The sequence below is a fragment of the Vidua chalybeata genome, chromosome 3 (genome assembly GCF_026979565.1).
Source record: "Vidua chalybeata isolate OUT-0048 chromosome 3, bVidCha1 merged haplotype, whole genome shotgun sequence".
In the NCBI taxonomy this organism is placed as follows: domain Eukaryota; kingdom Metazoa; phylum Chordata; class Aves; order Passeriformes; family Viduidae; genus Vidua; species Vidua chalybeata.
This window is the reverse complement of record NC_071532.1, coordinates 99,480,651-99,507,891: the sequence shown is the minus strand read 5'-3', so window position 1 is coordinate 99,507,891 and position 27,241 is coordinate 99,480,651. Positions and strand designations below refer to the sequence as shown.

The following is a 27,241-nucleotide window of genomic DNA, read 5'->3' as shown; positions in this document are numbered from 1 at the left end:
TTAAAATTATCTAAAATTATCATTTTCTCCTTTCTTTTTCACCTCATCAACACAGTGTAAAAAATTTCCCTTCACTACATCAAGACTATTGCTGGAAGGTATGAGCCACAGCCAGTGATTTACTCAATGGCTTGTTCCGTCACATGTAGTTTGCTGATGATAACATCAAGTAAATAAGGCCATGTCTAAGCAGGCAGCTTTAGAAACCATGATTGTGTGTGTGGGGGAGAGGTTAACATGTAGATCAGTTACAACACATTGGACAGCAACTGTCTGATTTCACAAAGCGGCACCAGATTTTGGATGAGCTCTATATTACTACTGAATTGAAAACACAGCTTCACTTCCTTTACTGCTAGGACATGCCAGAAGCACGGGGTGCTGGAATTGCTAAACAGAGTTTTAAAGTTACTATTTTCCATCTATGACAAGAAAAAATTTCATTTTCTTTCAGCACTTGAGGAAGGGAGGCTTAAATTCAATTTGTTTTGGTCAAAGCTCATTATCTGCTGTTTTTCATATCAGACTGCAAAGGGTGGATAAGGGTCTCATTATCCCTGTTCTCTGTTGAGAATCAAATGTCAGCACACAACTCTGTCAACCTGAAGTAACACAGAAAAATAAGTGACTTTGAACAGAGGAGATGACAGCATGGACTATAGTCAGTCCATGGACCAGATGTTTCTAACTCCCAGTTTTGTTTTTTATGTAAAATCCATTGAAATTAATGAGAATTTTTCCTCTGACCCTGGACAAGATTCTAAACTTAGCTGCAATGGCTACTGATTGAGGAACTAAAACAAAACCATCTTATTTTCCCACATCTCAGGAAAACAAATAAAATACTTTCATTTGTTTTCCTCACATCTGAAATTACCTTTTTTTTCTCTTATGAACATACTCTTTTAAAGTGCCTCTGATCATCTTTTCATTAAACACAGGGTAGCTGACAGATTAACAGTTTCCTAATTTCAAACAAGAGATCATTTATCAAAAGCACACCTGTCTCCTTGATATTAGATATCTATATAAAAATTAATTCTTAATCTGTTTGAAGTATATACTTACAATTGTTAACAGAACAACACATTGAAAACCTTATGTTTTCTTTTCGATATGCATTAAGATTTTATTCTATCAAACTCATGTATTTTTCTTTCCTTGGGGATCCAGTCTTTGCCAATGGATTTTCACGATGTGTATGGGAGTGATGAGGCTACTGCTGCGTGGTGCTGAGATGAAAAGCATCAGTCATCAGGCTCAAGTGTACACAAAACTGTAGGGTCATGAGTCAAAAACGCCGGAAACCACAGGATGACAAGTGCTACACACTAAACTGTAATGCATGCATCAGATCTTACCCAATCTCATTTTCTGTCACATTAAAAGTTTCTAATTCAGTACTGTGAGTTTCATGAACTGCTAGATATGAGCAATGCTGTATGTAAAAAGCTGTTGGGAACTTTCAGGAATATCTCCATATTATTAGAATGTTTCCCTGCCAGAGATTGGGCTGACCACATGCAGCATTCATATCTGGACTCCATTCACTAGCACATTTGCCTGCATTTGCTGCTCAATAAATGAACTGGTGAAAGAGAGAATATCTTTTCAGGTCATTTTGAGAAGATTTTCAAAAAGAAAATGAGAAATTAATGACATCTCGTTTACAATCAGCATTTACTCCAGAAAGGAAGAATCTTGAACAAGTAAACTGGTAGCATACCCAGATAGCTAAATGCACCTTTAAAATTAATTGTACTGTTTTATATGTGTATCATCTCTAGGAAAAAATTGAATAGCACAGAGACTTTTTCTTTGTTTGAAAATACTGAATAACTATCAAAAACCACAACTTCCACATCTCTCCAAAGAGCCCCTGCCCCATCTGTCAGTACCCCTTTTTCAAGAGTTTGTTCACTGTAAGTAGCTACAGAGAGATCCTGCAAGCAGGATATGCACACCTTTGAAGCATAATCCTCTGCATAATGGGATCCTGCCCATCCTCTATCTCCTAGCTACAACAAATAGGAGATCTGAAAAGAAACTTTAAAGTGGATACCTGATTGCTCTGCAGCTTTACATGGCTTTAGTGAAGCCAAGCACAATGCTGTGCTGATCCTAACTAGTGACTCTGGGCTAAGCATGATATATTAATAATGACAACAACTGGTGAGGAAGTACTCTGAGCAAGGTGTTTTTCCCCATCTCCTGTCTTTGCTCTGGATACCAAAGTTGCAAACATATTAAAAGACTGAAGGAACCTAGAACCGGGCTGTATTTTTACAATTGCTGAAACAAAATGTACATGAGAGGGGCCACTATGACAACAGTTCTACTTTCCAGAAAAAAAGGTTCCTCAAATATGTGGCAGTGCTCAGCACTTTGTAAGGTAAGGCACTTGGGGGGCAATATTCCCAAATAGTGGAAGTATTACTCTAATTTGTTCCTGTCTAGCTGACTTCGGAAGACAGAAGTCTGAAGAATCAGACTTGGAAGAAGAAAATCCCAGAAGAATAAGAAATGAAAATCTTAAATCTTGTGAAAACTGATGATAAGTAAGGAATTTGGGGCCTGATGAGATTTTGGGGTTTTGTTTCTATTTTCATCCTTAGTGTCAGGGATGATTTAACCCTTAAAATACTAAGAATATGCTTACTCTGCAGCTCTTAGTTCATGAAGGGTGTAGCTATAGCAAGAGGAAGGAATATGAATTCAAATTCTTTCCTGAAGAAAATTTGATGTATATATGAAGGTCTAGTTTTTGTATCAAAACATATATTACCAAAGAGGAGGGGAAAGCTCTCCCAAGATTTTGACCACTGAACTCTGCTTGCCATAGATATGAAGGATAGAGTGCAAACCAACTAAGAATCTGAGAGAGCATTCCAGTGAGATAAACTGCTTGTGTGCCTCCATGCATTCACGGAATGACATCCAAAAGTGCTGTTGTAGAAGGTGTAACAATAATGAGCTTCCTTTTTTACTTTGTTCCAGATGCTGGATACCAGAACCACTAGAAGTACTTTATTATTCTTACATGTTGGTATAAAGCATCATCTGATTTCAGGCCTCACATTTGGAGAAATATGGTGAAAGGGGAAATAATTCCATAGGGCTTTCCTATTCTAATTTCCAGGTAAGACAGTTCTTCACATACCATGACAGTGGTTTTCAAACTGTGGCCTGTGAATCAATGATGATTTGCAGAAAACATGCTGATGATCCACAGACAGTTGATCAAATGTTGATGGCTCTTCTCCGTGTTTCCACATGCTACATTCTTCTAAAACACAGCTAATAATAGATATATTAAATATCTCCCTAATATTTTTCTTACGTAAGCTGAATGGTATATACACCCATTGTAATGAGATTTTAATAAAGGTAGAGTAATAATATGGGTAGCAGTTTTCCTCTTCAGGAAGTGTCTTAAGACATGCTTGCTCCATTCCCTGGATGTGGTGCCACAGGACTGAGCTGTGCTCACCAGCAGCTTCCACGCTTCAGGAAAATGCCCGTTCTGAACTGTAAAATCCAGTTAAAAAACCAAACATATGAAATCTTGATTTGTACTTTGGGGAACTTTAAGATGAATGTTCTGAAGAAAAAATACCTGAGGGAATTTAGAATTCCATATAGGCATTTGTGTGGGTTTACCAGGGAACATATGTCAAGCTGTAGATATGACACGTATTGCTCATGGTGATGTATATGAAATTATACTCACTAACCAATGGTTTCACTTTGATCATGTGAGCTAATTACAGATAAATTATTCCATACCTATCCAGCTTTTGCTGCATTTCCTAAAGCCTATTGTAAAAATAAGACATTTATTGCCTTCTGATGTACGTGACTGTCCTTGTAAAAATGTGTCAAGTCTTCCAGCAAAATATTTTGACCAGTACATAGGGTAATATGTACTGGTCAAAACTTATCTCACCCTTGAGAGAAGGGTGAGCATATTTTGTTACTGATTTCCCTGACAGTGAGAATTGTCATTTTGATTCTCTAATGTGTCTAGTTTTCTTGCTCTGTTGATTTAGTATTTTTCATTTTAACCAGAAAATTTGCTTCCTGATTTAAATTTTAGTAAAGGAATTGCTGCCTCATAAAGAAAACAAGTAATTACTAATTTTTGGGAAAATACTACTCTGGCAGTCTTATACTTTGGCTGAGATGTTACCAACATTTAGATATGAGCTGTCTAATAATTGTTTTCATTTCTGCCTATACCTCTTGATGTAGTAAGTATTAAGTCCATGTGAAATGTTAATATTATGAAAAACAATTAATGAAACCTACTTCAGGAAGGAAAATTGTTTCTTCTCAAAAATGAAGGGTAATTCTAATTTCTGCATATTTTATTACTACTATTCCCTTCAAGAAACACTGCATTGTTATACCTTAAATTAACCCAAATACTTTTAAAGCTGTTTGTTTGGTTTATGGATGTTTTAAGTACTTTGGGAAGTTAAAATAGTAAAGGTAGAAAAATTGCTGGATTTTTCCATGAAGATAGAAATAAATTAAGATATTTCCATGGAATAATAAATGTAAAATTTTATTAAATTAATATATAACCCTACATTTTTATATTTAGGAAGAAAATATGATACTCCTGATTTGATGAGCATGAATTTGTTCTGTGTGAAACAGGTATATTCTTCAGAAAGAACTGAGGAATATAAAATGAATAAACATATAAAAAGCATCCTTTAGGAACCAATCCAACTGTAGGACCCAATACAACACTAGGAAATAACCTGCATTGTGAAGACAGCTGAAAAAGAGATGGAGTTTCAAGTAAAAGAATTGTTACCGAGGCTGAAATTCACAGCTGTGCAGAGAGTGAACAGTAGTTCTAGTCCATACTTGGAAAAAAAACAGAGACTTTTGATAGTGAAAAGTGGGCTGACAAATAAACAAACTTCGTGTTTGTTAGTTAAATTGCAAATATCAAGAGTGTGAAGCATCAAAACCTTCTCACCGTGTGTAGGATGCTGTCAGAAATCTCTGAATGACTCTTCTGAGATCCAAAATTTACATCTGGGACTCAAAAGCAAGTGAATACCAAAGAAAAAAATTCTTATTGGCTAATCAGAATGTTTAGGATGGCTCTCAGAATCGTATTTTTATGGGGATTGGTGTGAATGCAATATAAAATTCTAACAGAAGTTAGAGCCTGTCATTTTGTTACAGCCTGTTATTTTGTTACAGACTGTCATTTTGGAGGTTTTTTTGGGATGAAAATGAATAATCTCTCTCCAGATTGTATTCATTTTTATGCTGCAGCTGGGTATGAAATTCAGCTTCTTGATCACATAATACCTCAATATTTGGCAAACACAAACTATTTAGATCAAAGGAATGGACAGTGAAAAACTGATCATCAGAATATTTTCTGGAATCCTTTATGAATCAGAGTAACATCCATGGGAATTCCCAATGTGAAGAGCTCATTTATGCTCCTTCTGCTCTTCTGCACCATATATTTAGGTATACAATGGAAAACAATAACTTAACAAATAGCAATATGCAGTTGCTTTTTGCCATGGATGGGCACAGAAGAGTGGATCATGTGGCAAGCTAATTCAGTAACTATCTTTGGATCAATTCTTTGGGTTGATGTTACAATAACTGGAAACATCTTTGTCTTGGTTTGCATTTATCCTGTTTGACTTCTGAGGTTCACAGGAAATATATTTTCTCTCAGCAGACACAGTGCCTCTTCCTATCTTGTTGCTTCATCCTTCAGTAAAACATGAGGCACAATACTACCTTTAGCCTGTAACATGTGCACTTAACTAGGAGCTACCTTGCTCAGAGATAAGTGCTAAACATTCCTAGAGAATTTACACGAGAATTAACTTCTTAGAACTAGATCATTTTCCATATATATTTTCAAAAAAATGTAAAAAACTCCTGGGTCAGCTACTCATCTTTTAAATATGGCTCTGCTACTTTGAACTGGCCTTCTTGCATGTATTATTTACAATGGCTTCTATTTCTGTCTGCTATGCAAAGGAAATAAAATAATTTAATTACAAACTCCCAGCTGCTTTCACATTGAACATAAGAAAGTGGCTTTTTTAAGATCTTTGCTCTTTATTTAAAATGTAAATGCATATTCAACTTTAAGAAACATAAATTACATAAGAAATCTATCTTTTGAGCAAACTGTCCTTAAAAAATTTTAATGGAGAGAGACTGAAAAGTGAATATTGTTGCAGCTTCTCTTTATTGGAACTCAGGCTAACAGTAAAGAAGGGAAGGTGTTTTTTATTAGAAGGGATTAGGAAACAAAATATAAGTCATTTACTCTCCACAAAAAAAACCCACCCTTTCAAGTATGAAAAATAATAACTAAATATTTTTTCTGAGATAATGATAAACAAAATAAATCAATGACAATACCTCGCTCTTTTTACACACCTGTGGTGGCCCACTCAGCAGCAGCCTCCTTGGGTGAAAGGTGTCCATTCTGCCCTCATTTCTGTTGTTGTAGTCCATATGGATTGGCTTGGGAACCGTCCATTGGCGGTAGTACAGAGACTGCTCTGTGCACGTCATCATCTTGCTCATAAGAGGACGAAAAGAACTTGCCCACATAACAGAATGGTAAGGCAAGAGGGAAGAGGATTTGGGAAGTCCACTGCTGTCTGTAGAAGTAACAATGTCATAAACCAGTTTGGGCAGGAAAACTATGGGAGGCTGTTTTGATGCTTTGGTCATGGAGCATTGAGATGTCTGTAGGATGAAGGAGTTATGAGTAGGTGCGGAAGAGGAAGAAGAGGAGGAGAAAGGTGGGGAGGATGATGAGGTGATGGAGACTTGGGTACTTTTTATGTTTTGTTTCATATCCAGCTGTTCAGTTACTGGTGGCAAGTGTTTGCTGATTGTTGTTTGTGCCCCCTTGTCTACTTTCTGCTTCTGCCTTTCATAGTTATTTGTAGTTTCTTCAGTGCTGTTACCTAGGGCTTGGGGAGGAGATGACTCAGTGCAGAATGCTGTAATTAAAAGAAAATTCGTATTTTAACACAGTGCAACTATCTCCGCTAGTCAATGCCACAGTTAAACAAAACACAACAAATAATCCTCTTGATACGTTGTCCAGCAAACATTGCAGTCTTGCTCCTCTTCTTGCTTTGACCTTCCTCGTGCAAAATGGGACTAGTTTGTAGTATTTGTTTCAATGCAGGAAGTGGCTTTTAAAGTCCTGAAGTGCATAGGAAAGATGTCAGTGACTGCTCTGTCCTCTATTTCCCTCCTACACTCCTTGTTTAAGATGCTCGCCGGATACTTCAATCACTCAAGACAAATACAAAATTTCTGAAACTATTGTTTAAATGAATTGAAGGAAATAAATATTGCCAGGCTATTACCACACCACACTACAGAAGTGTCTACTCAGACTGACATCTAAAAGCAGTCCTCTGAGTCAGCTCTGCTCTGACACCCATGTCTGTGTCACTGCAGCATTTAAGCTGATCTAATAAAACCTGGCGGCCCTCAAGTCCCTGGTGCTACATAATGCATTCGTGCATTCATACAGCTTTGGGTCAGCTCAGAGAACAAACATACTGAACTCATGAACGTTGGCTGGGAATATGTAATGCAGATACACCCCACAGATAATTGTGGATTTTCTATATATTTTTGCCCTATGTATTTTAACTATTAAGATTTCTTGAAAGTTTAACACATGTTAAATGGTTCTGAGCATCCTTAATGCTTAGTGAAAGAGGGCATGCAAATATTTCACAGTCTTCAAAGTAGACAGAGAACTGCTTGTGGAATCAGTCTATACAAGGTATTAGAAATATCTGCCTAAGGCTGAACATAGATTAAACCATGTTGAAAACAACCATCCTGGTTCTCAAAAAAAACCCACATTTTGAACAAACAAAAGTCAGTAGTTTCTCCTGATTTCAAGAAACAGTAAGCTATGCCCTGTCTATTAATCTAAAGTAGTCAGTAATAGCCATTAGCAACAAATACAAAAGTGTCACCAGCACTGTGAATGGTTGCAAGGAGCACCACCATGGCATCCCTCAGAATACCAGTATCCAGGGGCACAGAAAAAAAGAGAAATAAAAATATTTCTTTAATCACAGATGAACTGAGGGCATAGAGCCATGAGCAGCCCACATGGAAGCACCTAGTTTGGACACCCCATGGCATGGTAATTTTTCAAGCAAGGAAAGATCCTCTTTCCTATATTTCAGAAGTCTAATCCCTATATTTTTTAGTCATATTAAGTGATCCCATTAAAACAGGTCTTATCAAAACCTTAGCGACTTATGCCTTTTATTATTTATCAAAAAAGCTAAGGTCTCTTTTATGTCCTAAACTTAAATAAACAGAGATGATCTTATGGTCTTACTGGAAGCTTTTGAAGAGAGAGATGAAGATGCAGAGTCATGGGAACGTGATCTTTCTCTTTTCATAGGACTTCTCTTTTCTGAAGTAGAACCTGCTTCATGAATTATAGTAAGGGAAAACAAAAATAAAATATAATTTAGGTAAGCCTGTAAGTCACAGATATATTGTCAAAGTAAGGCAAAGTACAAAAGGGTTTGCGTGGGGTTTGTCCTCATCCTTACACTGTTTCCAGTATGGAGAGTATCTCTTCCCACCACAGAATACTGGATCAGCCTACGGTCTAATTTACCTATGCTGAACTCCAATAGCTTCACAAAAATCAGTGCTGCAACCAGGAGCTGGTAATACCTAGGCCTCTCTCAACCATGGTTTCTCTTCCAACCCATGTCTTACATTCCCCACTAATCCAGTGTCAGAGAAAGCTCTATTTTGTCAGTATGTTATGAAATTACCTCCTACCCCACACAGCTTTATGGCCAGATTATATCTCAGCTTTTGGTGATGAAAATCCTCAGGTGGATGGACATCAAGGCCATTCATTTGAGATTCCTAGCTCAAATGAGTTAGGAGTTAAAATGCTTGTTTCTGTACAGTTTTAACGTGATAAACTGAGACATAAGCACTGCCATTAGCAAACTTAGACTGTAAGCCTATCTCACATGTTCTGAATTGGACTCTGGATGATCATACCACACTTCATGGACCAGGAGAGCAGCCTTAGACAACATTGGAGCCCATTTACTTCAGATCACGTATAATCTCAACATACTTCGACTAAATGGACAGAGCTACTCATCACAAGGAGTACTCATCACATCTGAAGCAGGCATCTATTGAACACAGTCTGAGTATGACCTCAGGTATTTCATTCATCTATGAAGAGTCCATATTGGATTAAAGAAAGTATTTTTGCTCGGCTTATTCTTCACGTATTTTCAGTGAGTAAGAACTTCCTAGGTGAACAGTAATTGGCTTTCTTCCTCCTCATAGTACAGAAAAGGAAATGAAGGCAAGTTGTTTGAGATTTAAATACTTAAAGGATAAAAATCCTTTGTTTTCCAGGCACAATAGATAGTAAAAAAAAAAGCGTAAAGAACTAATAAATAACTGATAATGTCCATCAATTATAACTCAAAAAAAACTCCAGAAAGTAATTGTTCTTGGGTAAATTACTACTGGTTCTTAAACATTTGTATGTTCTCAATTGGTTTCTTAAGAAATGAATTCACCAACTCTACACTATGAATTTGAATTCATGGGCATTTTCAAGGAGAACTCGGAAGTTTCTATGTTGAGATGTATTTTCTATTCATACTATTTAACACCTTACAAATTAGGGACTACTCAGCTGTTTCCTTGAAAGGAATCTATCACTGACATCATTGTAAGCATAGGTTCGGTAGCACCTGGAACAGTTTAGTTGGAGCTGCCACTGCCCTGAGGGTAGGGATGCAGTCACTGCTGCTGCTTCTCAGATAGCAAATCGCACCCTTCCCTGCGGGGGAGTGCAGAGGGTCCTCTGAACAGTGAGTGTCACCTGGTGTTCCTACTCGAGCTCCACTTTGTGGCTGTCAGAACATACAGGGCAAAGGAGGAACACAGGAGGGAGCCAGAAAACAGAGAGAGATAACAGATACAGCGATAGAACTGCAAGAAGTTAAAATGCATCAGCAGCAGAAGGGTGAGGAAACAGAGGTTCAATGAGATGAAACAAAACTAAGGAGCAGAGCTCACTTAGTAAGACTAAAGTGAGAAAACCTCACCCATACATTTCTGCCTTTGCTAATTATTTTCAATCATTTTACAGCTTATTTTATTACTAGTAGTAAAAAATACCTTCTGTTGGTATTTCTTCATCTTCATTGTCAGTACTGCTTAGTTTCTCTGGGTCACTTTCTAACACATCATTCACAACTGCTTTCTCTGTGTGAATTTCTGAGCTCACAAAGTATGCTGCCAAACCAAGTTCTTGCTCCAGGCTTGTCCGTACCAAAGAAGATGAATTTATTAAACGTAGGTCACAGTATCTCAGTGATCTGGAGAGAAACAGGAAGAGCTAGTATGAAAACTCACTGTAATCTACTGCCTTATCTCTTTGAGAAACACAGCCAAAAGGGAATTTTTTCATGATAAGCTTCCATGAGGGATGAGACAGAACACTCGTTTTGTATTTTGTGCTTAATAAGCTTACCACTGTGGTGCATACACTTTTCTTTTGCTTAACACAACTTAATTTACTGCACTGAACATTAGCATCTTCATAAGAAACAGAATCATCATTTGGATTCTAAACCTAACACACACAGAATAGGATTCAGTTGAATATACAGAAGCGAACAGTGCCCCAGGGCATCCTGTCTGGCTTCCAGCTGCCATTCCAGAAGGCACTCCACACATCCTGGGGCACACATACCAGCATCATGCAGATTTCTCAGCTACCCTAAGAAGCCTAAGCAGCTATATTTTTTTTTTTTTAACATATAACATACCCATTCTCTCCCCTAAACTGGGATAACTCTCATAATATTTTTTCAGCTATTTACATCTTGCTATAAACAGAAGTTTATTATCAATAATATGGAGTTTGTGTTTATGATATAAAAACTGCCCCAAAAATGGCAAAGAAACACCTCGACACTGAAATCTGTTCTCCTCTCACACAAATAATCACACAGTTAATCTTTAGCTATTTGATAAGCAATGGATAACAATGCCTCTGAGGAAAGAGTGAATCTTCTTACCGTGGCAAAGACTCCCCTTGTGGATCCATCCCACTAAATATCAATATGCAAGGCAAGCCTTCCAAATCCAAATAGGTCTGTGGCCTCCAATCTACATCCTCAATTTTTTGCCAGATCTGTACAAGGTAGAGAAACCTGTTGGACTTAACTATAACTATGTAATAGTTTATTTATTTATATATATAAATATATTTGAGATATATCTATATCAAATAAAAAGACAGAAAGACATACATTATCATCCATTATAATAATCCACTTGTACAGTGGAAGGGAAGCCACACAGCAGAGCCAAATTCAAAACAGATAGCTCTCACAGTTTCTAGAGCATTATAGGCAGCAATCTGCCTGCTCTTAGTCTGAGGACATTGGGACAGTATGTTCCAGCCTGAAAATCCTCCCAGCTTCCAAGCTGTATAGATAGCACTGAGACCAGGGCATATGGCAAATATGGCACAATGGAGAGTAAAGCTGAGCAGGAGTTTTGGGGGAGAGAAGAGCATACTGATGCTTCCTGAAGCAGATAATATATGGATGTCTGAGTCCAAGGAAGAAAATAAGCTCAAAATGAGACTTTTTCACCTTAGAGGAACAGGACAAACTTGTAAGTGTTCAACACACACCACTGTCCCTATTTACAACCCTCTGGACTCTCCCACTCTCCCCTAAAGCTATTGGTTTTCCTGGTAACTTTATGAGAAATCTGACAAGTCCATATATTGTATGGCTGTTCAGCCTCAGGCTATATTGCTTTACTCACCAGTCAGTGCTTTCTGCTGTAAGACTGATCTACAGATAAGGAGTATCTATGGTATGATCAACAGTACAACAACTCGGCCACTCACATCTGTTCATGTTCCCCTCTATACATGTCAGAGAACATAGTCAGGATGTGACTTAGAACTAATACTGATTTTTCAGAGTAAGTGATGCCTAATTATTAGCAGAATGAGATCAGCATTAGGCTCGGAATCTCAAATTACTTCATCTAACATGTATTGGATCAAACAGTAAACAGTATAACATATATATATATATATATCAACATTCTAGAATGGAAATACATTTTTGCTTTGGCGATCAGAAGATGGTCATTTTATGAAGAGCAAAAGAGGTTTTTTTTTTAAACAGATGACCCATGATTCAGGACTTAAAGGATATAAATAAATCCATGAACCAAAACATTATTCAGAAAGCATAAAATCCCAAATTGTGAACACCAGGGTGCTCTAGGATCCAGAACTACCATCACTGATCAAGCAAATCAGTCTTCCTGTCCCCTGCTGGTGACGAGAATAATTTAACTATCAAGTAGTCGCTATTTAAAATCTTTTTGCACTGTGATGTTTTTGTGAGAAAATTCAGCAAAAAAAGAACATTTTATTTGGCTTTTTAATGTATTTCTCATAGTCCCTTTAGATAAAAGCATTTCAACTCTTTCTGAGGGTTGCTACTGGAAGTCAAGTGCTAATTGTATTAGTTAATACTTCACTGAGCATTAACCACAGGCAGGACAGGAAAGGTGTCACAGGCAGTATGTGTAAAAGGTAAAAGTCATGCTGCTCATGGCAGTTTTTGTTTTTACTTTAAGACTCCACACTTCAGCTCATGACTATAACTGTCACCAGTAAAGTCTCCCCACCTATGTATCTAAGGAAGCTTCCCAGCACGTGCCATTCTGCAATTTACCTTTAGTTGTTCCACAAAGTGCTTCCCGATTGTGATTCCGGAATTCGGATTTCCCAAGATTATTTCAAAGTTATCTTCAAGGGCGAGTCTTTCCCTTACATTATACAGACGTTCATATGCCACTGCAGCCAGAGGGATACATGGAATTCTCAACACTACCATGAGGCCGTGGCCACTGGGACATTGTCTTGAAGAGTTTATTAGATTTTGGGTGATTTCCAGAGTTTCAACTGAGGTGTAATTCTTCATCTGAGAAAGACCACACACTGCCATCATAGCTGCAGAATAGTGTTGGATGAGGACAAAAGTCCTTATCACTGCACTGTGTAATCTGGGGAACCTGGAATAAATTGTGAATTAAAAAGTATTAAAGGGTAATGTGAAAAAGCTATTTTTTTACAAAATATAGTAAACTCAGGATTTTCTCCTGTAATGAATCCTTCATATCTATTATACAACAAAATCTCATCAGTTGCAGTTGTACAGTATTTGCAAGGCATCATTTAACAATCAGAACTGATGTCTCTTCATTTCTCTTCATAAAGATTTACTAAGCAAGTAGTCTAGTAAGGTTACATCACTTTAGTTTATCCATACCTTACTGCTGTTACAAAATTTATCACAGAATATTAGCTGAGGCACTCAGTAATAGCATCAATCAAAATTATATTCTCTAATCAATAACAATAGTATTCTTCATTGTGTGCCATTCTTAAGGGGCAGAGAGAGATTGGGTGTTTCTCTTGTTTTCTTACTGAAGCCTGAACCAACTTACTCTTGTGCTCAAGAGGACTGAATATGTAGGCAGCAACCAATGAGCACTCCAACTTCCCAAGGCCAGCTACACCCTGTCTCAATCCCCAATTTATGGAAAGGTGATCCATGGATATCCAATAGCTTCTGTGTTCTGATTTTCACAGAAATGAAACCCAGGTGCACGGTAAAAAGAGTGCTTACTATGGCTTGCACAGAAAATGACTATGGCTTGCTCTGAAGTTTTTATTTCTGATTTATGTGTACCTACCACAGTGCTATATCTAACTTCTCTTTGTATTCCAAGGGCAGTATACTCAAAAGTAAAATCAGCTAGAGTCAGAAGCGATAATATTGGACAAAAGTAATAACACATTTAAAATTACATGATGATAAAATGTTAGATTATTATAATATAAAGGTAATTACAGGACACAACAAGAACACACCGTAAATTGGGCTAAGCAGTGTGCATGCCCATAGTAAGAGACAGCCTTGACTGATGACACTGCAGGCCCAGTATATACTAAATACATAGGAGAAAATAAGAACAGCTGAAATGCCTTGCACATGTAAATGATGTGTAAGACAGTGAGAAGTAAAATAAATAAATAAATAAATATGGTCTTCTAGCTAGTAACTCAAGGCCCTAAAAAGGACTTCCTAAGTTTCCCAGGTTAAACAAAGGAGGGCCCCATACCTCTTTCCCAAAGCCATGACCATTGCTTCAAAAGAGCTGTCATACCGAAGCAGTGGAATACTATGTCCAGAGAGGGTGGACTCAATGAATTCTGACAGTCCAAAGTATTTCTTGTTTTCATGGTATAAATCTACACCCTAAAGCAAATGAAGCAATAAAAATATAAGGATAAAGTCTATCAATAATTAATTTGTGAGTGATTAACCATTGGTATCTTGATATACTTACAATCACATTCTCTAATAAACATACATCTACTCAGACATATTAGAACAAGAGAAAGAAACAGAATTAGTTATTTCGAGAGAATGAAAATTTGACCCAATTTTTCCCCATTTCTTTCTCTCTCCCCGCATATCCATACACATACCAGCCATATCAGCTATATGGAATAAACATGCACATATATGAAGAAAATCCATGTATTTATACATATATTTATACAGTACATATATTTATGCAGTAATGCACTGGAGACAGAACTGAAAATTATTTCCATTTATGTAGCTCAAAAAGTTTTAGCAGAACTACTAAGGTTTATGGAAGATATAAAATGAATAATAAAAAAGAAAGATAGAAAGGGTAAGAAAAGAAAAAATGAACTTGCCACAGACTGAACAAGATATCATTCAAACTTCACTCTTGCTTACAAAAATCATGGGGCTTCACTGTTTTATCAAGTACATAAATGGAAAATAACTTATGAAAAGCTCAGAAAATCACCTCAAAGCATCCATCTTACATTGCTGTATGAAGAAGGCCAGTGGATCTCATTGTAAGGGCTGATATGAGTATGCTGTGTCTGCAGCGCATAGGGGAAGGAAGTCACATGGAGGGTCACAATATTTGGTGCCTCTTTCACCTCCCTGCAGTTCAACAGTCTATCAACAAGTCCTGTCGACAGCTCTGTTTGAGGATAAAGGCTATGCATAGCACTGCAAAAAAAGAAACCCAAAACTCTCCAAAGTGATCATCAAAAGTGAATATTTGTGTCGGTGGAATAGCTTAAGGCTGGATGTGAAATCAAAGTTAAAGGAATTTAGGACTCTTCTTTTACCCTGAAATTGTTGCACAGAAGAAAATGCAAATTATTTCACTGCAAGTAAAAATTTCTTTGAGTCTGATAAGCTCTCTAACAAGCAAATTACCAAAATCCCTTGCAGTTACCAGAATATGAGAGATGAAGTAGGAAAGGAAGCTAATGTAGAAGTTACCAAGAGATACATAGTCCTGTAGTAACTTTGGTCAGATTGTTAGTGCTGCCCTTAACAAAGGATAATTCTAACCTACAAAAATCAAGATAGAAAAATACAGATGGTAAGTCAGTATGATAGCAAAAGAGAGAAAAAGAAAAGAATATTTTTGCTCTAAGTTTGCTCTAAGTTATTCTTAGAGCAACTCACAGTATCACAAGATACCGACAGTCAATTCCTCGCTCCTGTGCAAAATTTCAGTCCAAATTCATGCTATTTAATTTTTGGCATTTACCTGACTATGTATCTTTATTAGATATAAGACAGAGTTAAGCAGCAACATAGGTACTTCCCTACCACTCAAGGATGTTATATGAATAAATGCCTCAAAGGCTAGGACACCTGTAAAAGTCCATGTAAGTTCCTAAGACAGAGGAACTGAACAGGAAACCCTCAGATGCAGTTTCATTAAAGGTCATCATTGTTAACCAGTGTAAAAGACAAGGCCTCACTTCATTCATAAGCAAGATTCCAGTCTTTGGTTTCAGAAACACTACCATGATCCCAAAGTTGGAATATGTTGGTGTTTCTGGAATTCAGAATGTTTTCCAACCTTCCCAAGAGCCTCAGAAGCAGACAGCAAAAGCAGCCCCACTTGTCAGCAGGCAGGTGGTTGAGAATCTATGGAAACAGAGCTCTGTGAGGGAAGCAATGAGTTACATGAGTGAGCTGATGGGGAACACTGGACAGAAACTTCTCTCTTTCCCTCAGAACTCTACCTGGCATCACTATGAATCCACAAATGCTTTCAATTTTTACAAATCAGTGATTTTGGATAGAAAAGAACTGGAAAATTTCCAATCAGTTAAAAAAATAGGCAGCAGTGTTGGCTCACTAGTTGTCTATTCACTGGGTTGGGGTTTTGCAAATTTTACAGCCCAGAGGACAATAAAAGAGGATGAGGAGCTCTGTATACTTTCATAGGAAGCTCTCCCCTGAACAAAGGACAAACAGCCAAAAAAACAATAGCTGTGGCTGAAAGTAGGTAAGAATGGAGAGAAAAAAAAGTTGTAATGTTCCACTGAGGCATAATATAATAAGCACAGTAAGAATAAATCATGAAGAACCTTAAAATACATTTATTCAATGCACAGGGAGACAGAGTTAGCAGAAAGATGCAAACAAAGATGAAGGGATAAATCTGAAAACTAATCTTGAGACAAAATACAGGTAATAATTATTTCTCTAAAAACAAGTTACAGTTTTCTTACCTCATTAGATCCCAGTGTGCATGATCATGGATTAGGACAAACAGTGTGTGTGGATTCTGCACAGAGTTTTGTAAAAATATTTGGAATTTAATTTGGGCTTCTGCATCTAGTTTCATAACATACTGTTCCACTCTCTGCTTTGTAAGATGTTCCTTTTCTAATCCAAGTTCTAATAATATACCTAAAAGAACAGAACAAGTGTCAGTATTTCTGTATATGAATACGTCTAAGAATGTTGTGTAAATCTAAAATAAAGCTAACTAATGAGCACCTGAGTGCCAGAGATGAAACAAAGTCTGTTGATAAGTCACTTCGGAGGGTGGAACACAAATCAAGAAATCAATTTTCTCGAAGGAACCCAAATCAAGATTTTGAGTGCTGGAGTCAGCAATTGAGCAAATATGAGACAGCAATTTCTGAGCCACTGCTAGCTGGAATGGACGAATTTGATGTCGTTCAATCTCATAACCTGGAAAAAGGCAAAATTCTGTTTAGATATATGCCCAAAGTCTAATCTAATGTAAAATGTTAAGAGTCTGGCAAAGAATGACTGATCTACTCTTTAAGGTATTTTGCTTCTTTACAGGAGTTCATTTATGAAAATCCATATAGAATAGGCAAAGAAATCTTTCTGCATTTGGACTTACTGGTCCTGTAAGTGGAAGACCTGAAAGTGAGACCTGAAAGGGAATTTGAACAATAGCATTCTTCTACCACAGAAATATAACTTACAGCTTCAAATACTCTAATACCCAATGGAATGAAGCAGAACATCCATCAGTGTAAATCTGAATACTCCAAGACATGAGTTGCTGTTTGCCTCAAGACCTTTGCCTTCTGGGCTCTGACCAGAGGGATCTAAATGTGCCCCCAAAACTTGGTGTCCAGTGCCCTACTCTATTACCTCTTTAGAACATCCTCCTTACTTACTTGTACACACAGCTGTTCCAGCTCCATTCACTGCTGTTGGTTTATTCACTGAAGCAGAAAGTGATGAAGAGATGTGTGCTTGGTTTTCTTGATAAAATTTTTCCAGCAAAAGATCAATGTCACCCTCTGTCAAATGGAAGGGACACTGGAATAAACATCCATCTTAATAAGAGCTGCATTTCACATTGATTTTGTCTTGTAGATCTTAAAAACTTTATATATATTTGCTAGCTATCCTGCCCTTGGTTTATTGGCTGTTTTAAACAGGAACCCTCTTGTTATTTTCTATTGCATCTCTTTTTACAGAGTATCACTAGTAAAATGAAAACCAGACCAGAGAATGGCAAACCATCTCTGCAGATCAGCTAGGAAGGACATTTATGGAATGTGGTAGAAAACTAACCTTAAGGCCTTGACGCAAACCAGCAACAACAATGACATGAAACTGGCTTAGTTTATGTTCAGACCATAGATCCATACTGTTCATTAACAAGGATTACAAAACAGTTGAGAAAAATCTGATAAACATTTTTAAAACTCTATGATTTTTTAAAAACAAAAAGAAAAATACTTTCTAATACAGCCAAAAGAAAAACATGAGTCAATGCTGAAGCAAGCAAGGTACATTTTATTGAAACATTGCATATCTTCAAACATACCTGTTTCTATGCAGCAGGGGCCCTACTTACAGATGAAAGCTATGCAGAGAGTACAATATGCCTAACCCAGGCATTAGTATTTTCTCAGCAGCTGAAAAGATGTTTGAGCATGTCTGCAGTGAGCTCAGAAAGGCAGGGCCTGTCCTGTGAAGTGCAGTCCAGTGAATATAGGTGGCAACTATTTTTAGGATGCTCATTTACTTGTTCTGCTCAAACAATAGCAACAGCAGAGAAGTCTATGTTTCACTGTGACTCTATGGTTCTCTGATTTTGAGAACCGTACTTTGAAGATACTAAGATAAACAATACATAACTACAAGATGATTTAAGGAAAATGAGATTCCCTTAAGTGACCACTCAAAATATCATGACACATTCAGAAAGGTTCTGTGATCTATTTACCAACATGATTTGAATGGCAAAGAAGACTGTGACATCCCATTAATCCTGTCAAATATGCTGCATTTGCCCTAGTTGTGAGATATGGTTTAACTCTCCACACAGCTTGATCCATCCCCAAATAATCCTGCCTGTTGTAATTCTCAGTACACTCACTTAAAAAATGATCCAGTCTCTCTGCAATTTTCCTCTCTGTCCCAGGCATCACAATCAAGTTCAAAGTATGGTAAGTTGAAGGGGCAAATCCCACCTTTCATAAAATAGCTCTGATCTGTTCTGTTGTAAATGCTTAGAGCAAAACAATTTATACATTCATATGCATATGGACATACATGGATGGATTTGCATAGCTAAGAATAATATGCTCAGCTGTTTGCTGGCCTATTTTTATGAAACCAATGGACTTTAGAAACTGAGGCTTTTAAGAGCAATTTCAATTCAACTGTACTTTGACAACTGTGTCCGGCATTTCTCATGTATTTCTAATAGTGTCTTGCTTCTGGTAAGGAAATGAGCACAGATGTTTTCTCAGACTTAAAAGTTTCAGGGATTTGGAGACATGCCTCTTTACAATTTATTAGGTACCTGGGCAGAGTGTGCTAAAGAAAGACCCCAGAGTTTCCACCTTCCCTGTGACCAGCTGATAGTTAACTTCTTTTTGGTAGTCTGAAGGACTGAGCATGCTCTCAGACAGAACTCTTGCCTGATACTTTCCTAAAAGAAAAAAAAAAAAAAAAAAAAAAAAAAAAAAAAAAAAAAGGGAATTAAAGGAATTTTGAAAACACTTTAAACAAAAGTTAAGAATGTTCTAAGTCATAGTAAGAATACTCTACAACTAAATGAATTTCACACACACAAAAATGGCAGAGATGATTCTTTTATGCCTCCAACATATACATGCACCAGACACATGTAAAATAGATTCATGTTTTACAATTCTTTGTATTTCATTCCCAGTTTGGAAAGTATTTGTTGATACAGCATATAAAAAGACAATATAATATTGAAAGGAATTGCCAATTATCTTATAATCACAATGAATCTTTTAATGGCCTTTCAGATAATTTATTTAATTGTGAGCAGGTTGTTAAATTAATGACATTGAAAGACTATCTTTTAGAAGCTAAGGAAAGGTTCTCTGCAGTAAATCCCAGTTACACAGAGCAGGAGAGCTTTATGCACTGTGTGTGCTGTAACTCACTATTTCTTGTTTGTAGCCTTTTGGCTGAGATGTTTTGGTGAGAAAATGGGCAACGCAGGCACAACGTGGTTTGCTGGGGAGAGACCCAACTGTGTGGTGTCAGCTTGGATTCATCAAACCCCATTACTGGTTGGCCAAAGCTCTGCTTTGTGAAGCAACTTACTGGAACTCCAACCAAACCCCTCACAGCAGTGAATTACTCTGGTCTGCAAAGAGATACATCCTTGGGATATTACCTGTTATCACAATGCAGGAGTCAATGGCTCGGTTTCTACTGGCACATATGATCACCACATAGTTTGTCTTCATTAATTTTCCTTCAATGAGTAGCTTAAACATTTCTGAAAGCCCTTCTGCCAGGGAGTAGCTACACTCAATGATGTGGACACTGTCATTACAGGAGCTGGCTGCCAGCCCTGCCAGCCAGGGCAGCTGGGCTGAAGTCACCGGGGTGATCTGGCTGGGCACCTGGGGGAAGGCCTGGGGAACAGCCTGCTGGTACTGACGGATTTCAGACAGGTGGGATTCCCGCCAGGAACGCATGAATATTTGCTCCAAATCCTCAATCAAAGGGACCTGGTCTGCAGCTAAAAAAAAAATAAGAGGAAAAGATTATGAAATAATTAAACAAAACTGTTGATTTAAAAGCTTTTTTTTTTTAGACATGCTTCAGATTTCTGCATGCATGACTCTGTTACCTTTAGTAGATGAAATGCCTTTGTGATACTCAGATAAAGCTGCCCTAATTTGAACCTGAGTACCAGTAATTAGAAATATTTTAGAGGTTGAGTGCTGACTGTCTCAGCATACTTCTGAACCACAGATTGTCTGTCTGCAAGAACAGTGAATTATGGCTCTTTTCCTTTAATTTTCATTGCTGAGGTCCTAGATGATAGCAGAAAATAAACTTTGTACGTTTATAATTCAATCTGTCTGGCCTTCAAGACATAGTTACTTCATTTTGTTCCATAACCATGAATGAAATAGTTTAATATCACATTATCAAAGACTCATATTTAGTACTGTCCTGCCCTAATATTCCCCTTTCTCATTTGCCTGCATGTAATACATTCAATGTAGTCTATCTGGATGTAGAACAACCTTACCTAGTTGAACAAGGTAGTAGACAGTCAGTAACAGCTGCATTTCCTCAGAAATAGGCTGTATTGTGGATGCACCGTATTGTTCGTATGCTCTAGATAAAGACTGTGAATTTCTGTAACAGGTGTACAACAAAGGACTCACTATCACATCATTAATGTTCCCACAGAGATATGGGAAGTTTCCATGACCTACAAAATACATACATTTATGTACATACATTTATTTTGTCACTTTTCATATGTGCATTAAACAGTTTTAATAGTCAGCATCTTAAAATGGATAGTATGAATAGTGTTAGCAGTGTTTAGGAGTGGGATATATCTTTACATCATGTGCAAAAAAAAAAAAAAAAAAAAAGAGGCCTTGTTGTGGGGTTGGGGGGGTTTACCTTTAAAAATAACTGGTTTTGCTTTACAGATTTTCAGCAAGTTGTCAGGAACTGAGACTGGTTCTCCTGAGCCCACCATTGGAGAGGAGGCTGGTCCCACCAAAGCAGAATGTGGTAAAGATGACAGGCTTCCTCCATCTGAGATTTTAGACATATTATTACTGGTGTTAGGTCTGGTAATGATTTCCTCAGAGAGAAGTTATTCAGCATCATCTCACACCCACATTTGCTATCAGTATTAACTGCTTCTTGTGGCTCCATCAAACAGCTCATGATCTGTTACTACAACTCACACTATTATTCTAAGTGTCTTGGAGGACTAATCTCACTGCAACATTGGACATCACATATGCATGTAAAGATTTTGAAATGTTTATAAATAAACAGTTCCAGGTATGAATGCATAAATAGAGAGACTTATGTGATACTGTGTAATTGTGATTACATGTGCAGTTATGATTTGTGAGTTCTGTGTGATATATTTAGTTTTACTCATTCTAAACAGGTTTTATTGCTATAAGAAGAAAGAAAAAAAAAGATTCAATGTTTGCTCAGCCATAACTTCTTTATGGCAATTTTAAGATAAAAAATAGTACATTAAAAAAAACATTTTGGGGAAACTGGGTCTATTTCACTGCATGCCACTCTTGTCTGTATCTAGACTATAAAATCCAAGTACCAAGAATATTATGACAAAATAATTGAAACAGTGAACGGTACTGCTATTATGGACCTGAGTTATTATACTAATTTTAATATTCTAAAGGTGTTTTGGTATCTAAAATGGACCCAGGCATCTGCTGGGATTTGTTAATGACTCAGTGTCTGGAATCTAAGGAGAATTAGGCTCAGAGCCTAAAGAACAAATCAATGGAAATAAAGCATCTAGGTGAGCACAGAGAAATCTCTCATATGAATCTGCATATGTCTTTAAAATAAGGCCTCTTCCCCCCCATTATTTTCTAAATAATGAAACAAAATCATTACTTTGGGTATAGCTTACCATTTTTAATTCTGTTTGAAGCCTGTGGATTGAGCTGCAAGTTCCAAGTTTCAGTGGATGACGGAGATTCTGGTGACCAACCTTTATGGCGCTTTTTTGGAGGTCCTGAATTTGTTAATGTGCCTAAATGTTTCAGAGAAATGTTAGAATAAAATGTATACAGGTTTATGCATGGTAATTCAATATGTTTTGATAGACTGAATGTATTCAACGAGTATGGTAGTAGAAAAGGTCAAGTCTATGAATACAGTAATCTTGTGCTTTATTTTACTTTGTTGTGTCCTGCTTAAATTTCTTGGAAATTTCTGGTGCAGAGAACTCCTAATTATCCAGATTTTCCTTATCTTACACCAGTGCTTTCCCTCTACCAAGAAAAATACAGTATAAGGACAGTAAAAGACATACTAAGAATCCTTAAAAGTATTAATATTTTTTAGTCAAGACTGTGGGCATTTTGCTCCTTTTATTTCTGAACACATGATACAGTGTTACATGTAATTTATTGAAAAATTATATTCCCAAAGGTTTCAGAGTAATAGTAATAAGCATCTGAGTTCTTTTCAACAATTTCCCCATTTACAGGATTTCTGCCACTTCTTGCTGATTCCACCTTTGGTTTTATGTTATTCCATATTAACTCCTATCAAACTACTTCTACACCATCCTCCTACCGATGTATAGCTTCATTTTTTTTTTTTTCTGTAAAAACTACTTTCTCACAGTTTCTCTAGGAGATCCTGATGACTAATTTCTTTAATTTTCTTTCATAATTTTCTTGAGTCTCCTTGTGCACTCCTGCAAACTCCTAGAATGATGAGCTTCCACTAACATTTCCAATTATTGCGAGTCAATGGTCCTCTAGGAATTGCTCAGAAACTTGCAGGATTGAGCTATTTCTGTTTCTGGACATGACTACACTGAGGCCTAACACTGCTTTACCCTGCCAAGGCTACCTCTCTTGGCAGAATAGTTAGTCCCACATAAAATGCGAGGCAACATAAGAATTTCATATAAAAAGTGTGGGTTTAATTTTGAAAAATTAATTAAAATTAAAGATTAACCCGAGGTCTTCAGATCTAGAAGAAGATTGTACTCTTGCAGACCCTCACACACAGATTTCCAGTGACTTTGTCCCTTACACTTTTACCACGCGAGGGCAGCCTTTGGCCATTTGTGCTGCTCATCCTTTCCCTTGGTTTCCTGGCACCGCGCTGGGACAAAGTCACAAGATACTTGGAGCAATAACAGGATTTTTTTTATTTGACAATGCTGTGCTATTTCGTGCAGATATGTTGATATGTGAAATTAATCCTTCTGAAATGAATTAGCAATAATGGGCTGCTTCATGAAAAAAAGATTAAGAGCCTGAATGGGCAGAGAAGGAGAATTTGTCTGTGATGCCAGCAGGGAAACTTGGGAAGACTTACCCTGAAATAGAGCTACAGTTTGTTTCTTGCCATAGTAAAAACTAATTTTCTTTCTTAAACAAGCCAGTGACACAGTTTGTGACAGAAAACAATTAACAAAAATCATGATAATAATGCTACAGTGAGGACAGTTTATTGAATTTGGAGCTGGCTGCCAAAGTCTAGCTTTCCATCCCAAGGTGAACTGCAACAGTTCAATAGGAACTGCAATAGGAATCATCCTATGAGTGATTACTTATAAATATTTCTTAATTCTCTTGACAAAATCTGTTGGTGAAATTGATGCAAAGCGACACATTCTTTAAGAACATGGATTCAGAATCTGGTCTATGTCTCTATTAGATTAATGAACTGTAAATATGAGGAAAAAAATCCAGTTAATATTATGAACTGTAACAAAACTGCGGCTGAAAACATATAAAGAATTATTTTTCCTAGAAATTAATACAGAAAATGGTATTGTGGTCAGAAAGGACTTGGAAGGGAATGGTAATTTCTATTCATTCAGGAAATTACAATCATGATACAATTTGTTCAATGCTTCTTTTTTACACATAGAGTTTAGGGTTATTAAACAACATATCCATAGAAATACCTAACACTGAAGGTCTTGTCAGAGCAGACAGGTTATTTTTCATCAGCTGTTTTTTAGGTGATTCCTTGCCATTATAAACTGCTGAGCTGAATGCAGCTGTTGAAGGGGTGTGATCTACGGCTGCAGCTGACAAGAAAAAAAACCCAAAATATTCACATTAAACATTTCTAGGTCAAAATCCTCAGCTGATAAAACAAACCAATCATTTCATCATTTACTTTAATAGAGCCATTGGGATCTGCTCAAGAGTGAATACAATGCTGAATGAAACATTCCACTTCTGACCTCCTACTCCCAATTAAGTACCTGGGCAAAATCTGATTCTTCAATTAAATGCATATGTCAGAAGCTGTAGCTTCTTTGCATGACCCTGGTTCTTACATAAAGTTTACTCAAGAACCAGGCAAAAGAGATATGTTTAAAATTTACTAAGCCTCCATCCCAATCTTTCTCTAAGATTTTTTGAACTATGCTGCATAAAAAAAAAAAAAAGGAGGTGTTCTCAAGCCTAATATTTTTGTAACCAATGTAGCTTTTTTGTAACATCTGAGAAAAAAAAAAAAAAAAAAAAAGGCAATCTGTTATCATAAAGTGACTGATGATTTGTTCTGGAAGGGCACCAGTATTCCAGACCACAACTATTTAACAGGCTTCTATCTCACACAGAAAATATATAGAATATAACCACCACAGATGTGCTTCAGCTCCCCTGTGTAAAAACCCAGGAAAAACCTGTAATAATCACAAGACACTGAAGAGCTGTTTTCATTATGAAGAAGCTCAGAGAGATCACTCTTGCTTCTGTCATCTATCACCTTTCATTTATGTCTAGTTAATGGAAAAGCAAAGGTTGCAAAAAGAATTTTTCATACAAAGAAAGCTACAGATACTGATCATTAGTTTGTTTTTTAATATTAAAGTCACTTTTCTCAGCAGACGAAAAAATTCACAAGCTTTTAAGCCGATGCCCATATAATGTCTGTTTTGAAAAGGATTCTGGTCATAGCAAAAAATAGACTGGATCAGACAAAAGAAGCTAAAATTACATTGGATCCTGTAACAGTTGTCATCTGTAACCAGACAAGTGACAACTGGAAAAACACTTCAGAAATAAGGGCTTTTTAAAACATTTTGGTTTGGTTCAACTGTGAGCAAGCTGCAGAACACTATTTACTATTTGCTAACCTTTTATACATAAACCTGGTGTAAGAAAATAGACAGCAAGAAGCCTTCAAAGTAAAATTGCTTTCTTTGTTTGTAATAGATATCTAATTCTATTCAACTTGCTTTATTAGGCAATGTGCTTACTTGTTTGTCTTTGCTTTTACACAAGTACACCCCAATACAGAAGCACAGACAAGTTAAGTGGAAGTGGAACCCCAGCGTGTTTTCCTTCCAAGAGGTACCTGTTTGCTGAGTCCCAGCTGGAGCACTGGGATTTGCAGGTGGGAGAGGCTCACTGGAGGTGCTTCCTGAGAGGCCTGAGCTTTCTGGCAATTGGAACAAGGTGCTTGAGCAGGTACTGGTTGAAGACTGCCGGCCTCTGAACTCTTAAAAAAAAAAAAAAAAAAAAAAAAAAAGTTTATTTCTGATAATTTCACACATGAATTGCTTAGAGGCTACAGCACTTGGAATGAAGGAACCAATGTCTTCAGCCATGCCAGGCTCATATTAGGTCAGACAATGGCTTTTACAGCTGCTGTAGCAGTCACCTGGCTTTAGAGAGTCTTTCAAATGATCTCTGGCTTTACACAGACACCAGACCCCGTGATAGCTAAGCTTGGATGATGAGAACCAGAGCTCAAGGAAGACAGCTTCATTATCTTACCTGTCCCTTTCCAGCAGATTACAGATCCTTTGGTCAGAGCTCCTTGTGCATTCCTGACCAGATAATACTTTAAGTGTTTCTGTTTCTTGGGCTGAGTGGTCAGTTTAAGATTAATGTGATTTGAGAATTCTGTAAAGTAGCAGAAACCCTTCTTGCCACAGCCAACACAATTGCCAGAGAAGCCTGATAAAATAAACAATACACATAATCCAATGAGACAGGTGGGTCACTATTAATAACATTCAAACATGACTCTTTCCAGAGGAAAGGCTGTATTTAGGTTTAGGGTTTTTGGTTGGTTTTTTTCACAGAGTGAAATTTTTATTATCGTTTTCATCAAAAAAAAGTATTTGCACTTTGTACAGAAAGTGTATTGCGCTTCAGATAACAGACTGCAAAAACACAGCCTCACATTTAAAAAACAAATAAAATGGGCCATATTTTTCATTTTGTCCCACAGAAAAATATCACAATTCCTATTTATTACCTACATGTGAAAATTTTCTGACTGAAGAGCACTGAGTCAATTGCTTAACCCTAGCTCAATCCAGCACTACAGCACATACATGCTTCACTTCTCTTTCAGTTTTCACTGACATATCATTCAATTTCACTGAATTTCATTTGACTCAATTAAATGAAACATGCAATTAAGTCTCAAGAAATTAAGTATACTTAACCTACTATATTTAGATAGATCTAAGCATATTTAAGTACCAAGTTCTTACTACAGATGCTATTTTAGAGAGGAGAAAATACTAAAGCATTCCTGGGCTATTAATTTAAAATAGCTTTGTCAAATTATGGCTGGGCTGTGTCAGCACTTCACAGCAGTTGAAACTATTTATGATTACAGGAACAAAGTGTCTGCAACTTTATAGACACAACAGAGACACAGTCCTTCCCCGTAAAGCTTTTTGTACTCAGGCTTGATGGGGCATTTCCAGGGATACTGCCATTTCCTCTCTTTCT

At 37.0% G+C, this 27,241-nt stretch overlaps 1 protein-coding gene across 1 annotated transcript in view; it reads right to left on the bottom strand.

The window, feature by feature from the left end:
• Window positions 1-27,241, bottom strand: part of GREB1 (growth regulating estrogen receptor binding 1) — an 85,122-nt gene that overhangs the window by 15,045 nt on the left and 42,836 nt on the right. The window contains exons 5-22 of the mRNA XM_053939374.1: window positions 26,270-26,452; window positions 25,848-25,991; window positions 24,442-24,567; window positions 22,420-22,542; window positions 21,417-21,554; window positions 21,031-21,216; window positions 20,161-20,511; window positions 19,309-19,437; window positions 17,666-17,791; window positions 17,007-17,204; window positions 16,736-16,916; window positions 15,014-15,206; window positions 14,272-14,408; window positions 12,819-13,158; window positions 11,130-11,245; window positions 10,225-10,424; window positions 8,390-8,479; window positions 6,439-7,013 (exon numbers count right to left, since the gene is read on the bottom strand). Of these exons, the coding sequence (XP_053795349.1) occupies window positions 6,439-7,013; window positions 8,390-8,479; window positions 10,225-10,424; window positions 11,130-11,245; window positions 12,819-13,158; window positions 14,272-14,408; window positions 15,014-15,206; window positions 16,736-16,916; window positions 17,007-17,204; window positions 17,666-17,791; window positions 19,309-19,437; window positions 20,161-20,511; window positions 21,031-21,216; window positions 21,417-21,554; window positions 22,420-22,542; window positions 24,442-24,567; window positions 25,848-25,991; window positions 26,270-26,452 (3,536 nt within the window). The remainder of the gene's footprint in view (window positions 1-6,438; window positions 7,014-8,389; window positions 8,480-10,224; window positions 10,425-11,129; window positions 11,246-12,818; window positions 13,159-14,271; window positions 14,409-15,013; window positions 15,207-16,735; window positions 16,917-17,006; window positions 17,205-17,665; window positions 17,792-19,308; window positions 19,438-20,160; window positions 20,512-21,030; window positions 21,217-21,416; window positions 21,555-22,419; window positions 22,543-24,441; window positions 24,568-25,847; window positions 25,992-26,269; window positions 26,453-27,241) is intronic.